The sequence below is a fragment of the Cornus florida genome, unplaced genomic scaffold, assembly GCF_030987335.1.
Source record: "Cornus florida cultivar Cherokee Brave unplaced genomic scaffold, ASM3098733v1 CherokeeBrave_3.0.0_Hap2_Chr02, whole genome shotgun sequence".
NCBI lineage: Eukaryota > Viridiplantae > Streptophyta > Magnoliopsida > Cornales > Cornaceae > Cornus > Cornus florida.
In genome coordinates, this window is record NW_026775572.1 from 13,803,111 (window position 1) to 13,819,567 (window position 16,457).

General features: G+C 35.1%; 3 protein-coding genes across 5 annotated transcripts; 1 reads left to right on the top strand and 2 right to left on the bottom strand.

The window, feature by feature from the left end:
* Positions 1–1,546: 1,546 nt before the first annotated feature.
* On the bottom strand, positions 1,547–1,951 carry LOC132295670 (RING-H2 finger protein ATL18-like). Its single transcript, XM_059793971.1, has one exon. It carries the CDS (start codon positions 1,949–1,951, stop codon positions 1,547–1,549), a length of 405 nt encoding a protein of 134 aa, XP_059649954.1.
* Positions 1,952–8,178: 6,227 nt separating this feature from the next.
* On the top strand, positions 8,179–10,810 carry LOC132293748 (transcription termination factor MTERF6, chloroplastic/mitochondrial). Of its 3 annotated transcripts, none has more exons than XM_059791355.1 (2): positions 8,179–8,332; positions 9,588–10,810. In XM_059791355.1, the coding sequence occupies exons 1-2, from the start codon at positions 8,311–8,313 to the stop codon at positions 10,586–10,588; spliced, it is 1,023 nt and encodes a 340-aa protein (XP_059647338.1). In that variant the 5' UTR covers positions 8,179–8,310; the 3' UTR covers positions 10,589–10,810. The 3 variants fall into 3 exon arrangements, with proteins under 3 accessions (XP_059647338.1, XP_059647337.1, XP_059647339.1); XM_059791354.1 differs by having other exon boundaries at positions 8,195–8,332; positions 9,573–10,810; XM_059791356.1 differs by having other exon boundaries at positions 8,211–8,332; positions 9,592–10,810.
* Positions 10,811–11,956: 1,146 nt separating this feature from the next.
* Positions 11,957–13,054, bottom strand: LOC132293749 (protein VACUOLELESS GAMETOPHYTES-like). The gene has a single exon (XM_059791358.1). The coding sequence runs from the start codon at positions 12,930–12,932 to the stop codon at positions 12,210–12,212; it is 723 nt and encodes a 240-aa protein (XP_059647341.1). The 5' UTR covers positions 12,933–13,054; the 3' UTR covers positions 11,957–12,209.
* Between the last annotated feature and the right edge of the window lie 3,403 nt (positions 13,055–16,457).

The window sequence follows — 16,457 nt, forward strand, 5'->3', positions numbered from 1 at the left end:
TTGCCAATTCCAAAATAACCCAGAATATTTGAATCTCTTTAAAATCAACAGCATTTTTAATAATTTAAACGTTCCCTTAATGTTGGTTCACTTTATTATTATTATTATTATTATTATTTTTTCCTTCATATATATTTTTACCTGGTCAAGTTGAACAAAATCCACCTTGTTGGCTCTAAGCGAGTTCAGCTTACCACCATTTTCTATTTTGTTTTTGGATGAAAATTTTATTTATTTAGTTATTATTTTCTTTGGGTGTTTTCTGATGCATTCCTAACAACCGAAAGAAAAAAAAAAAAAATCGTAAACTTTAAATTGAAATGGAATAAGAAATTGTGAAGGCTGGGAGTGCAACGGTTGACCTAACAGTCCTCGTATCAACAAAGGCATATATGCATGTAGGCATTAATGTCAACAGCCAATATAATCAAATTAATAATATAGGGATGGAAAAGTCCTCAACATCTTATAGATATCAACTGTCCACAGCCCACTTAAAATGCTTATGCTTCATGCAAGTATACATATACATATTTTTTATTGAGAGGTCATCTCATTAATATATTCTCCGAAAAAAAAAGGTCAGCTCATCAATATGATATATATATATATATATATATTCACTCCAGAAATTCTCATTAATATGAGTTCAACCCAACATCCTTTATAGGAGTTTAGTTTACTCAAATCTGAAAAGATTAGGTTGTAATTTAAATTAATCTAATAAAAATAAATAAATAAAAATAAATAAATAAATAAATATAAATATAAATAAAAAAGAAGAAGAAGAAGAAGCTTGAGATGGGTTCAAAGTACTTGCCCATCTTCCACAAAAACAATAATAATTAAAAGTCTCCTCCTTAATAAAATTGCAAAGTGTAATGTGTTATAGTTTAGTGTGTGTGACTGTGTATAATACTATATATATATATACACACACACACACACACACACATATATATAATCTAACCGCCATTTAAGTTCGACTAGATCTCCAATTTGAATCGAGTTGGTTATATATCTAACATATCAATCCAAACTTAAATGGAACTAAATTCAAGTTTATTATTAACTAATAAAAAAAAACATTCAAACATGTGAAAAATCATATTTGATTCAAAGATTTCAAATTAGTCCATCAATGTTCAACCCCTAACTGCCAATAACTGATTGATTTAGTGCAAATTGATACCCTAAATCTATAGTATAAGAAGTAGATTACATCTAATCAATATTTATTAAAATAAAAAAATAAAAAAAAAATCTTCTCAGCCTTTACTAATCAATCTTAAAAGAAAATTATTGGTTATCCAATTGTAATAATAGATTGAACAAAGACAAAAGGAAGGTTTGACTCACATGATTGTGGGCTGGACACCCCTTTTTGTCTACTTCGAGTCCGAGAGAATATCTCACTACTTTAAATAAAAAAGTATGAGAAAATGGTCTTCTACTCAATTGAAGATTCGGCTTATAAATAACTAACTCTGAATCAAAGAAATAGTAAATCTGTTAACAATACATTTTGCATGGGAAGGCACCAGCATCAGCATGCAAAGAACAGAGACCTGCAGAGTGGACAGGTGAAGTGGTTCCGGTCCAGCCACCTCTCGATGCACGCCATGTGGAACAAGTGCCCGCACTTTGGCAGCTGGCTCACCACATCTTCCTTCTCATACTCCACCAAGCAGATGGAGCACACCACGTCTTCCTCCTCCTTACCACCTTTCCCGCCACTCATGCACTTCTTCACATCCTCAAACCTCGCCACCGGAACACAGCAGCATCCGTTCTGTTGCACAATTCGTGACCTCTCTGAAAATGGGTAGAGCACGAAGCCAACAATACCTAGGACAGCCAACTTAATTTGAAGAAATGGGATCCATAAACAAGTGTAGAAGATGAGGGCTACATTGCTCATACTTCCCCCAGAGTACGCCAAACAAATCATATTTGTCTGTCTTAACAGAGAAGAAGAGTGTTTCTGATTTCTTTTGAGCTTGTTATGAAGGTGAGTGCAGAGGTGAAATATGAAGTGAGGGAAAATGGAAACAGACCTCCCTTTATATGGCAGTTAGCTTGTGGAGTCAACTGTTGCTTCTTGGTTTTGTGATTAGTTTTTCTAGTACGAGCTAACCTTTGACTTTTTTGGGTTGAGGAATTTCAGATATATATATATTATATGTACATTAATTAAGAAAGAGGAAACATTATAGTATTAAGAAAAGACCAAGTTTTGTGCTTCATGTGGGGTTAGTATCCTTTTTTATGTAATTTGAGTTTTGAAATTAGCAGTGTGCAAGGCCGGCGCCGACCCCACAGCCCACCAGTCTTCAATTTTCTTTGTAATAAAAAAACAACAATCGAGACACAGACCACCTACCTAATTCACTAAGGCTCAGCTTGGTAGAGTGACATTGGGATGAAAAGGAAGGGAAGGTGATGGAGGGTGATTAAAAAATTATGTTTGAATAAAATGGGTGGAAGGAAATGAAATGAGAGGGAAGGCTTTGGAGGGTTAAGTATAGCTTCGCACAATAATTTGCTTATTCTTCAAAAAATGGAAGGAAAAGAAAGTCAATGGCTGAAGCAATATTTATGATACTAATTTTACCCTCAAGGTTATATATATATACAAGTTAGCAGCTGCAGAGAGAGTGAGAGACGACGGGCCAGCGGCTGAAGCTTGCGAACGGTGAACCCGAACTGGAACAGCGGCGATGGAAATTGAAAGATATGAGTTTTGATTTTCTGAACAATCAGAAATAATATACCGATAGGGGTTTTGAACTTTTGATTCTTGCAGACAGATAGGTAAACTGAAATATATGGGATTTGAACTTCTGATTCTTGTAGTGCACACAGAGAGAGAGAGAGAGAGAGAGGGCAAGTTCAGACTGGAGAACGAGAATGGAGATAGAGGCTAGATTGGGGAGGCTGAAATGAGTTGCCCTAAAAAAATTTTTTTTTCTTTTCTTGTGGGCCCGAGAAGACAATATAAATATACATATATATATACATATATATATATATATATATATTGAAGCGAGATTGGGGAGGCTGAAATGAGTTGCCCTAAATTTTTTCTTTTCTTTTCTTATGGGTCTGAGGAGACAATATAAATACACACACACACATATAAATATATATATCAGAGTTGAGAACGAGAATATGGAGGCTGAAATGATTTGCCCTAAATTTTTTTTTTTCTTTTCCTGTGGGCCTAGAGACAGTATATATATATATATAAAAATATAGAAGGGTATAATGGTCAATTTATTAAAATAATTCTCTTTCTTTTCTTTCTTTTACCAAACATGATTATTGTCCTTCTCTTTCTCTTCCTTTATTAATCAACCAAACACAATACCAAATTAAAATTATCCTTTCCTTCCCTTTCCCTCATAACTAATCGTATCCTTCCCCTTCAAACCCACCCTACCAAATATAGCCTAAAATCTATTCACATAAACAAACCGTATTTATAGCACTAATACAAAAAGAATGACATATATAGTTGTGATCACTGTCACCGGGGGCGGAGCTAGGATTTAATGTAGGGGTCGTAGTATTAACAGTTTTATCAATATAATAATATTTTAAGTTAAAAGTATTTCATGATCAATTAGAAGCATACAAAAATATATCTAGCCAAAATTTGACCAATTTGTTTACAAAACAATAATTGGCTTATATCTAGTTAAATATGACAGAGATAAATAATAAATTGTGCGCTTGTGCATTGTCTAAACACTTTATAACTTGAAAATGTGTGCATGTACAGTATGCATAAGACAACGACAACGTAATTAGATGGAATTAGCTAGTGTACCGTGACAGTCAAGCTTGTGAGCTTAGAATTTGTTTTCCAAGTTTCGACATCGACAACACTTCTTTAATTTAAGTATTTGAGTATTGCTTTTACATCTTCAAGATGATCACCTGAATTGCAGAGAGAAGAAAAAAATCAGGTTGCGGTCATGACTGTTAAAGTAAAAAATCCTAAAATCACTTGCAACTAGCAAAAGAGGAAATCTATTTTTGAAAAATATTGAAAAAAAAAAAAAAAAAAAAAAAACGATTTTGCTTAAGAACACTAACCTGATATTAGACTCCCATTTGCAGATATTCTTCCTAAAGCCAAATCACAAGATTTGCCATGTATGATATTGTTTGCTTTGGGCCTAAGCCAGTACAGTTTTTGCTCTTGAGTTTTACCCAAAAGGCCTCATACCAATTGGAGTGACACACCTACATATAAGCACTTCACCTGTCCCTTTCCCAGGCGATGTGGGATTGTGTACCCGTAACTCGCCAGTGTGGTAGCCTGTCAGTGTCTTGCACCCGCCCACGACACACTCGCCCACATGGTCATCACAACAATGTACGTACATCATAGAACAATAAAGCACTGCAATATATGCATCAGTATGCTTTGTTTTGATGTTGCCATATCTGAATATCTGATGGGTAGTCTGGATATGTATCCAGGTCAAAATCATATTTCCAATCCAAAATCACTTATTTTATTGAGCAACATATAACGGATTTCTAGACATAAGTTTCTTTGAAAATAGAAGAATAGAGCTTCATAATTGAAGAGGTCTTTTCTCCTTTTTGGTAAGTAATTAAAGAGTCCTTATGGACCTCACATTTACTTTGAATCAATTAAATTAAACAATATAAACCCCACACACACTAAAAAATAAAATTACAGCCTATAAAACAATGCATAAATAATCATATATTCATACATAAGTTATATGGAATTAACACATATAACAAACATGATTGTTGTTTTTCAAATGACCACTCCTAAAATAACATGGATCAACATTAAAACCAACTCATACAGAATTAACCACAAACAAATTATTATTCTTTAATACATAGAACCGATCAGATTCAATTACCACACCAGCAAAATTAAATTAAAAAATTAGTCAAACAAAAAAAATCTAAAAATTTCATGATCCAAAGGGAAAAAAAATAAATAAAAAATAAACATACCCCACTTGCAATGACAACCCCAACAACAATAGGTACAAGAGGATTACGAGGGAGTGGAATTGGTGTGGCCATGCTGCTGGAACAGGTACAAGGGGAAGGAGAGGGACTGAGAGAGTCTATGTGCGGCGGGTGCCCTACCTTTTCTTTTCCTTCCATATGTTGCGGGGGCCAAGTGTACTAATTTATTTTTTTTTTTTTTATAGGGGGGGGGGGCCTGCCCCTGCTGGCCTACCCCTCCCTCCACCCTTGACTGTCACATTAATTTCATTGAAAAAGTCTATAATCAACGATATTGCACTGAGTAAGAAATAGGGGTGTGAGGTGGTGAAACCCACACAATCTTCTCTCTTTTAATCATTGTGACAAAACATTCGTAGCATTACTTAATTCCATCTCTTTACTTGTCTACTAATAATTGGAAAAATCGATTTTTACCTTCATGGTGATGAATGAAACTAAATTACCAATGCCATCTTGGTAACAACTAACAAGTAGAGGCACTGTTAGAAATTCAATGACAGTCCACCTTGAAAAAAAATTCCTATAAAAATGTTGGGTTTTGAGTGTTTTAACTAAGGAATAGGCCGACCAAATCACAAAGATGATCTTGTTCTATGAGAATTTAAATTTATAGGCTGTGCTGGGCATTTTAATTGAATAATAAAACTATTTAACAATTCCCTACATCTCTTCAAGCAGGGGAGAAGTACCTCCTTCATCTTCACTCTCTCTTCCCCATTAAACTACTACCGACCACGTGGTGCAGCTCTGCATAGAAATGGGGAGTAAGCCGACCCCGGGTCTTAGGGAACACGGTAAGATGTTTTCAGAGCTGTCATACATATGTCCGAAAGGCTTGGTTTTGTAATACAAGTCACCTCTGCATGCAGCTGCAGGTGAGGCCAGAGGGTGCATGATTATTAGGAAAAGGCCATCATTGGGACAGTCTCAACAAAAACGCGTCCTCCAGCTCATAGTGAGATGAGATGGTCCTCATAATAGGTTCTATCAGATACTTATGGCCGTTGGAAGGATTTATGCCAAACCAAAATGACAGTAAGATATTTCATATTCCCCAATACCTTCACTCTCTGCCTGTAGAAATTTGAAGCCAGACCTAATTTCAAGGGAGTCTAGTGCATTTTCAAATTTTTAGAAATGATTGAGGCCATAGGAAACCGGAGATTTTAATAATTAGAGTGATTGTGTAAATATACCCTAACAAGCTGCATAATTCAAAATTGATGTTTAAGAGCAATCAGATGACCAGATTCTAATAAGTTTGAGTTCCTCTAGTTGTAGGTCATGAACAATGAAGCAGAGATGAAGTTCAGATCCCATATTGAGAGCTAAAATAAATTTGGTTCATTTTGTTTGGTCCAACTTTTGCAAATTTATATCAAATCTAAATATGCTATGCTGAGCAATTAGGAACAAAATTTTAACTGCTGAAGCTTTGCTTATAGTCATGCCAATAAAAATATCCAGACACAAGATGCAGGAGAACAAGAGCAGCTAGAAAATAACTAGGGTCAATTAAACTGACAAAAATACTACCTCCATGAGCAGTGTGCAGCCGCGTGCATACCGACCTTGACAGTATTGAGACTGTCTTGAGCTTAATAGCTTATCTGCAGTTGCGTTGATGAGAAGATAAAATGCTCCACATATAACCGTGTTCATCTACAAGACATGTGAATTTGTTGCAAAATTGATCAAGTAACAACTGGGAATGGAAGTAATAACTTGTATCCAACAATGGATATTTCTTCACTCTATGCATAATTTCACGTTAAATTAGCTGAGGCTCAGAAAGCAACAGTTAAACAATAGAACACCAAGCTTGTCAAAAAAAAGTCTTTTCTTGGTCAAATTTTCAGAAAATATCAACTAGGCAATCATACAAAACTACAAAGTTCAACTCAGAAGTGTCTCTATGAATTATTAATATAAGAATGATTAAGAGAGAAAGATGACCTGTGTCCTTAACAAAATGGAGTAAATGTATCACAAGCCAATCCCAAGTACACTGCTCAGGTAAAAGCACCAACACTAGCCTTAGAATTCAGTATCTCCACCACAGAGAAATAGAGAATCATACACTCTACCAGCTAACTTAATTGGTAAAATCTCTAAGTAGTCGTACCGAAAACTTGGGATCAAATCCTGCCTTTACCCTAGGTTGGGAAGTTTATGAGCAGGAGGGCTAACCCATTGTGTGGCACAATCCTTGGACCCAAGAAATAAATAAACAATCTTCTCCAAATAGGAGAAAAAATGACAACTGACAATGACCAGTTGATCTAGGTGTAAAGGTTTTTCTATTAGAGCAGAATACACCAGAATTGAATAACTCTAGTTTTCATTTTGGATTGAAACCATTGTAAAATCGCATTTACGTAAAGCTTTTTTATGAAAAATTCCAATTTATTCAGCCAAAAATATATATATATTCAAATAGGAAATTTTACAGTAATGAAATCAACAAACATTGACACAGTCACAATTTTATATATCAAGAGAAGTTCCCCAATACAAGATGAAAGAAGTCAAAGAACATGCTGCATCATGCAGATCAATCAAATTGGATGCTAGCAAAGAAACATGAGGTAGTTGCAACAGAAAAAATATATGAATTTGGATGTTCTTTCTTTCTAGTCTCATGGGTATAAAATTGCAGGAAGCGTTTACATAATGTACCACTCAACTTAAAACTTAGAAAGATCTCTACGACCTTTCGTTACCAAAGATTGCCAAAATCAAGAACGGCTCTTTAATGTCCAAAGACTCTAATAGCTTCCCCAAAATAAATAAGTACGGTATTTAAATAAATAAAATAAAATAATCTGCATCAAATATCCAATTTTTGTTCTGGCTTAATCCAAACCCCTTTCCCTACAAAACCCATCAACTAAAACTGCAAAAGCTGTCATATATATATATATATTTATTTATTTATGAATATGTATGTTATATGATACTGAGGAGGGGTTAACATAGGCTTTAGGGGGAACGAGGAGTGTGTGCACTGTGCACTGTAAATGATGGAGGGATATGTTTGTAAATAATAGAGAGATACAAACACAAAGCTGGAAATAGAAGAAGTGCCTAGTGGGGTTATATGAGTAATTGAATAAAAAGATGAGGATAACGATGGGAAAGAAAATTGCAATATATCTATTGGATTGAAGAAGAACATAAAGATAAGGCAAAGGCACTGCAAATTCTTGCTGTTGTTTTCGGGTTCGGTTTTTGGGTGGGCAGCTTCATCGTCACTATGCGCCGCCAAATTTTTGTTTGATGATTGGAATCTCAGTTTTGGGTATGTGGAAATAGAACTTATCTCTGCTTTTACTTTACTCTTTCGTCTTATTTCATCTCTGAAAATAAGAATCGTCATCAATTGTGAGCTCTCTATCTCCTCAATGATAATGTGTGCTTATGTATGTATATGTGTGTGTTTTTGTGTGTTTGTGTGTGTATATATAGACACACACTTGAGTTTTTTTTTTTTTTCATAATTGGTGTTGTATAAATAAAAAGAAATATTTACAGATGGACAGAAGGCATACCCTCAGAAAATACAAAGAACTAGAAGATTGAAGTTGAAGGCAAAATTAGAAAATAAAACCAACAAAAACAATCCCTAGAAAAACAATAAGGCAGCAACAGCAGCCCAAAATCAAGCCAAAATGTCAGCCAAACCAGCACCTTGAACCTGCAGAACCTCCGTAATCAAAGTGTGTTTTTCACACACTTGAGTTTTAGTCAATCCCCTTTTATGGAGGTTAATGCTATTATGATATTATAGTACATGGTTTGTTGGTCTCTCTACTTCAGTTTGAAAAACCTCAACAACTCTTGCTAACTCTAAGAATTGTTACCCAACCATGCATTGCTGGCTTAACTACAATAGATTGTATGATGGTTTGGTTTCAGAGCAACCATTGACACCACCACAACATAGAACATGTTTAAATATATTGGGGTTTGGGTATTTAGGCCTGCTTTAGGCAGGCATTAGCAAGGGTTCTTAGAGAATGTAATTAGTGGCCATTGTTCACTCATTGTCTCATATATTGCACCATAGAGTAATTGAGGTGGGTAATTTCCTCTTACCCTCCATTACCTGTTAGTTTGGTTGGATAATTGAGTTTGTCTCACATGTATGATAAATTGAAGCGAGTCATGTTTTTAGAGCAATGCACTTTTACTTTCTCATTTTTTAGGGAGGTGGAGGTGGAGGTGAGTTGGGGTGAGTATGGGGATTATACAAAAAAAAATTTGAGTGTTATCAGGAGCCTTTGTCAATTCCTTATTCTTGTCTTCTGGAAGCATTTAACTGGCTTTCTATTAAACTCAAGGAGATCATTCAACATTGCATATGACTCGGGTATGCATTGGATTGAAAAAGTTTTCCTTGACTATCAAATTGAGGCTATAATTTTACCTAGCATTCTATCCTTTTTTAGGTGATTTACATTTATGTATCTTGATTATATGTGCCCTTTTTAACATTTTTGAAAACTATAATGTTATGTTTGATATTTGATTAAATCCAGTCCAAATCTTCTTAGGAAGTATGGAAATCAGCAACAGCCACAATGGGAGCATTATGTGGTTCTTCAAGGATAGAGGTTTTGATGATAAAAGTATTCATGAAATGTTCAAAAAGTGCAAGCGCCTTGAGGGCGCAGAAAGGGAGAGAGCCTCTGAAAATTGGACTTACTTGAGAAGCATTGGCATCCAAGAGAGAAAGCTTCCTTCCATTGTTTTGAAGTGCCCTAAAATCCTTACTATTGGTTTGAGTGAGAAGCTTGTACCCATGGTTCAGTGCCTTGCAACACTCGGAACAAAATCCAGCTATGTTGCTTCTGCCATAACCAAATTTCCTCACATATTGTCCCACAGTGTGGAAGAGAAGCTTTGTCCGCTCCTTGCTTTCTTTGAAGCTCTTGGGGTTCCTGAAAAGCAACTTGGGAAGATGCTATTGGTTAATCCTAGAATCATCAGCTACAGCATTGAGTCAAAGCTTTCACAAATTGTGGATTTTCTTGCTAGTCTCGGCCTGACCAAAGAAGGGATGATTGGTAAAGTTTTGGTTAAAAACCCATTCATTATGGGTTATAGTGTTGATAAAAGGCTACGTCCTACTTTGGAGTTTCTAAAATCTGTAGGTCTGATGGAACTGGATCTTCAAAGAGTGGCAATTGGTTTCTCTGAAGTTTTATGTAGAGATGTGGACAAGATTCTCAGACCTAATCTGACTTACCTAAGGGGATGTGGATTTAAAGATAGACAAATAGCAGCTTTAGTGACTGGTTATCCCCCTATTCTGTTCAAAAGCATCAGCAACTCTTTAGAACCAAGGATCAGGTTTTTGGTAGAGGTAATGGGAAGACAAATTGATGAAGTTGTTGATTATCCTGACTTCTTTCGGCATGGTTTGAAGAAGAGATTGGAGATGAGACAAAAATTTCTGAAACAGAGGAATATATATTGTAGCTTGAGTGAAATGTTGGACTGTAATCAAAAGAAGTTCCTAACGAAGTTTGGTGTATCTGGACAACCTGCCTAAGGTACTAGTGGAATATCCTTCCATTTTTCATGTGTTCATTATTTTGTTCTGTAGCTGAGTTTTTCATGGTTTAAGTATATTTCCTTCGTCTTTAACTTGTAGTATTCAATTCTGAGCAGACTGATGAGGATTAAGCCATGTGTCTTAGCAGCAGTTTGAACATGTAGTGAAATAGACATGCAACTACTTACTACTGCAATATGAACCCATTATTTATGCCCTCGTAAAGTCCTTATATCGGTTATGTTGAAGTTTTATTTCTGCGAACCATTATCTAATACCCTAACAGGTAGCAAAACATGTAGTTAGACAAGCAACTAGGTTCTGCAATTTTTTTTTGCTCTAGGATAAAGCAGTTGCATATTCATGCAATTCTGATAGTTTATAGGTCCATAGATCTGTGCCCCGGAGGACCGAAGGTTAATTGCTGTTGATAAGTTCTACTGGAGGCTCAGGTACATGAAAGGGCAGCTTCAGACAAAGAACTTGGACCTGTTTCAAAATAGCGTAAACTAAGCCAAAATAATAGTAATTTTAAAACTAGGTTAGTGACTAGTGAAATATTTGTAGCTCTAAAGAGTGGCACTTTAGATAATAATACCCACCTAATATCTAATAGAGTACATTTTTATCCATTTCATGTTAGATTGGCCTAATAAAATCAGTAAAAATCATTTAAGCATAACCAGGATGGAAAACTCATATGCAGACGATTGTCTTAAAACAATACCAAACCAACTATATGAATGATGTGAAGTGCCTTTCTAAAAAATAGTGGATAAAAAGGAGAGGAGAGGGAATAGATCTATAATGGTGCCATCTTAGAATATATTAGTTTTATTTTGCAGAACAATGAAACAATTTTATCAACTAGATGAAATTGTAATTACTATTACTTGTAAACTGTTTTTCTTTTTTCGAAAGGTTAATTGTAAACTGGTTTTAGTAGACTGGAAAATTGAAATTTTGTAAAGACCTAGCATTCCTGCAACTCAAATTAATTATATTTCATACAGGAAGCTTCTTTTTGAAAAAAAAACATGTTACCTTGAATTTAACGATATTAATAGATACATGCTTAAAATGCTATGATGATAGAACATGAAATTCCAACAATATGCCACATCATCATTAATCGGAATGTTACATTGCAGTTGAGCCGTTTTCAGTATTAGCTTTATATGTATTGTTCAAGTCTTTCCAAGTCTGGCATGTGTGTTTGTCGAGATCATTTGATGATTGCATTTCAGTGATGCTAAACAAACTTGTAGAAAATTAGAAATGTTTTTTTAGTTAATTACTCGACATTTTGCACTCTGTAGTGTGATCTTGAATATTCCCAAAATTTCAGGTGGAAAGGAAATCTCATAGACAAAGTTTAACAAAGTGACTTTATTATCATATACATTCATACAGGTTACAGTTTGAGGACCCTGTCCCAGAAGCAATCATAATTTTATTTTACATATAAGATATTGATATAATAAACAATAAAAAGGAAATCCAGGAACGGCAACAATAACCAATGAGTAAATTATGAAGGAAAAAAAAAAACAATAACCAGTGAGTCAGTGACACCCAGTAGTAAGCGTAGTTGCAGGCTTTATTTGATGAACGGTTTTTATTTGGAGATGAGACCCCCAACAACTGCAGCTATTATAGCGGTAGGATCTCCAAGGATGGCAGAGGCAATAACACGAACAGCATTGCCAGCCATCTGATAGCTTTTCCTCACCTTTCCTCCCCTCTCCATGTAAGGGTTTCTCTGTGTCCCCTTAAGGCTTGGGATTCTGGTCTGCAGCTCCGTAACCTTGTTATTGTCCACATTGAGAGACATGGCTTGCCAGCTCTCCACAAGCATCTCCTTAACACACGACACATGAAGATTATAGTTCTTGCACTGGGACCTGTAAGACCAACCAGGTCCTTTGCCCCCACACCGATGACATGAGCTTGAGAGCTTGAGACACAGATAAAGATTACGTTCCCCATCATTTAGCACCTGGGGGAGATTCGCGCAACAAGGATGCAGATCAAAGCCGCATCTCTTGCAATGGTACACAAAACCTAGGACATCCTTTCTACATGCATCACATATCCTCATAACTGAGCCAGGGGGCTGATGGTAGAACTGAAACTCGCATTTGTTGTAGAAGGGATGAGTGATGCTGGGTGATGCCACGGCACATCCCTTGTGCAAGTCGAACTCACACTGCTGGCACTTATATTTGAGGCCAATGCCGGCTTCCTTACACCCATCGCAGTTGAATGGAATCTCTGTGTATTCAAGCCTTAGCTTGTGTTGTGGGTGAATTGGGTGACAAAACTCTTTGTCAATCTTCATGGAGGGTTCTCTTTCCTTAGTAGCTTCTTTCACCTGCTGTGTTGATAAATAGGGTATGTAGGGGGTTGCTTATAAGGAAGTGTATGGAGATTTAGAAGTCTGGTTTTGATTTGTCTTTGAATAGTTAAAAAAAGTGATTTTCCAACATTCTGTTTGGTTGATACTTTGCTTAAGTTTCACAAGTAGAGAATAACTTGGACACTTGGATGCAATAATTTAAGGAAGAAGACAAAGGATCACATAAGCATAGCTTGGAATCTAATGCCATCAATGAATATTGGACTAGTTATTACTTCTTTGCTGCTGAGATTAACATTCCTATATCTCCTAATGCTAAATCACTTACTCAAAGTATCAATCTTGTTGCTTATAGGACAATAGGCTCCGTTTGTTTGGATGTATAATATTTTTTTAAATGTATATTTTTTTTTATTTCTTGTGTTTGATGGTTGTAAAATATTTACAAAGGAAAAAAAATATTAAAATCTAACAAAAATAACTTACCCATTAATTTTCGGTAAGTTATTTTACATGCCCACTCAATGAACTCGACCTAAACTTTTGTCAAGAATTGAAAAATAAAAATAAAAAAATATATTTTACCTGAAAAAGAAAAATATTTTACGTTGAAACACAGAGCCTTAATTTCATTCGTACTTCTTGTTTAATCTAAGATTCTAAAGTGACCTTGTGCATGGATGGGTTTAGCGTGTAAGTGTTGCATCTATCTAAATCGAAATTTTAGGATAAAATTTGTGTAAAAGTTGTTCACAAATACATAGAGACAATGGATATTAGTCCATCAATGTCAAGTATTTGTTTGTTCTTTAAGAATGTCAATCAGAATTTAAATTGGATGTGATGAAAAAAAGGTTATCTATCTTAAATTTAAGAATTCCTTTTCATGTTGAGGATTGATGGTCTGATTTGAGTTCGTGTTCGATATGAATATGTTGAGGAAAATAAGTGAGTACATATTCGGTTAAATTAAGTCCAAAGTATTAGGAATAAAAATTGTAAGATGTTTGGGACAAATCACAGATTCAAGGAATAAATGACATTCAATAATGGGCCTAACTTTTTTTATTGTTCCTAGCACAAGTTGGACAACCATTACAATCAGTGAAATTGGCTTCCTCCTTGTTTGGAAAATGTGTACAAGGAGGCAATGTTCTCATAGTTACGCAACATGTCCAGGTTTTATTCTCATCTCTTTTTACTTTGATATATATATATATATATAGATAACACAATAACAATGAAAATAGTGATATAGAAAAACAGAAAATAAACACATGGAGAATGAGAAAATGACCCATGAAAAAGTAGCAAAACGGATCATATGTAGACTTTATTCTATAGTTGGGCGTGTGGCAATAATATTCTAAATAAAGGCTGGCTGGCTGGTTGGTGCATCAATGAATCGCAAATTGTTGTGTTGTTCGAATAGTACTTTTATTTTAGAGTTTGTGTTCGGCCTTACACTCTTCCTCTCTCTGAAAACTAATCACTAACTCTTAAAATTTTTGTTCGAAAAAAAAAATGAATTCATCATGTTTCCTAATTCACTAAATTGATATAACGAAAAAAATTTCATCTATCTACAAAATTGATGCAACGAGAACTAGTTCAATAATCCAGTGAGTTTGTGGGGTTCGTTAAATTCTCTTAATGATAATTAAGAGATCTTGAGTTCAACTCTTTTTTTATTTTTAACATGTAATTTTTATTTTTATTTATACATGTGATTTTGAGACGATTGAATGTATTAGTAGATAAGTACGTAAACGAATTTGACTATTGTCCTTAATGTTAAAATAAGAAAATCGAGCATTAACAAGTTCAAAAACACTACCAAAAGGCCTTTGGCACAGTGGTATAACCTCCCCCATCTTCAAAGAAGAGGGGAGGGGTTCGAGCCCTGGCGTGGGTAAAAAAGTGTGTGTGTTCGTTTTACCATAAAAAAATAATAATAATAATTAAAAACAATAAAAAATAAAATAAAATTTCAAAAACACTTTCATCATTACTTTAACAAATTAAAAATATATTTTAGGTAAGGAATATAATAATTCATTTGCTAAAAAGAGGAGGGGAGGATTTGCCTCCAACTTTTATTTATCTTTGCTTAACCTTGATATCCTTGTAAGACTTGAGGAGAAACTTTTTCTTTTCTTGGAAGCTATGTTCAAAAACACACACACACAAAAATAGACCACACACACACACACACACAAAAAACATATCTTCATCCCGAATATTGACCAAGTTGTATATTGTAGTGATGGTGAAGATCTTGCAGGTGATTAAAGCGTGTGCTACAAATGAATAAAGCATCTGATTCCGTGTGAGGGTTTCCTTTTTGTTAGTTAGTTATAAAGCAAGCAAGATGGAAGCTTTTCTAGATTGTTTTCTTGTCTTAACAAACCTAAACACAGATTACATAGAGTATATATGCTGCTCATGGTCATTGTAAATTGAAAATTTTATAATATTCTTTTTTAATTTTAAATGTTCTTAGGTCGTTATCACTTGAGATATTGTCAAGTGACACTTATTAAATGATATTTAAATGCACTTAATCCGATCAGAATTACGTATAAAATTGGTTATCAAACAGCACAAGGGTTAAGACACTGCAACTTGTGAAAGCTGTTTTGGTTCTTTTGAAGAGATTCCATGATCCCAAAGCACAAGTTTCCACCTAAAAGAGAGAGAGAGAGACATGGCGCATAATATAGACCAAACCTTTTCCTTGGGACTGACTATGAAAATACATATTTCCCTGAACTGGTCCACTTTTCACTGTCATGCAGCCCTAATCCAAAAAAAAAAAAAAAACACTAAAATAGGGAAGACATCTGCCAAGTTTTAAGCAAGAACAGGGATATAAGAGTACCATTACCCCCGGAATCATTTAAATCTTTAGAGGTGTGGGATGCAGGTCTCTTTCAGATCCTAGGTCTCCTTCCATCCCTGCTTGAACCTGGTTAGAGGAAGAGGGGCAGGGGAGAGAGAAAGAACAGACAATTCTATACGAAGGCATTAGCAACGGCCACCAAAAAAAAAAAAAAAAAAAAACTATGAACATAAAAGACTAACAAATGTGATATCTTGTCTCCCATATTCATAATTCCAAAGAGATGTTGTGCTTCAGCAGCTTTGTCCCAACCATTTGGGATCGACTACATGACTCATGTTTCTCCAAGGCCAAACCCGGGTTTGGCATCTGCATTAGTAGTCCCGAGCCAAGTAAAATCAGTGCCATGGCTTTGAAATTGTTTCATGTTAAATCCTGCAGAGATGCTTAAATTTTTCTTGCACGATTTGAATCACCGACAAAGCTACGACATGGTCCTCAACAATGATGTTCTGATGAGTGATGGCCCAGTTACATTACATGTATAAATGCACTATTCTGTTTTACCTTCAGACTCTTGCTTCAACAGTCTCTATTTATTTTCTTCATCCAATGCCACCCCCTAGACAGATTTAGCGTGTGGTTTTATTGAAGTTCCCAATGCT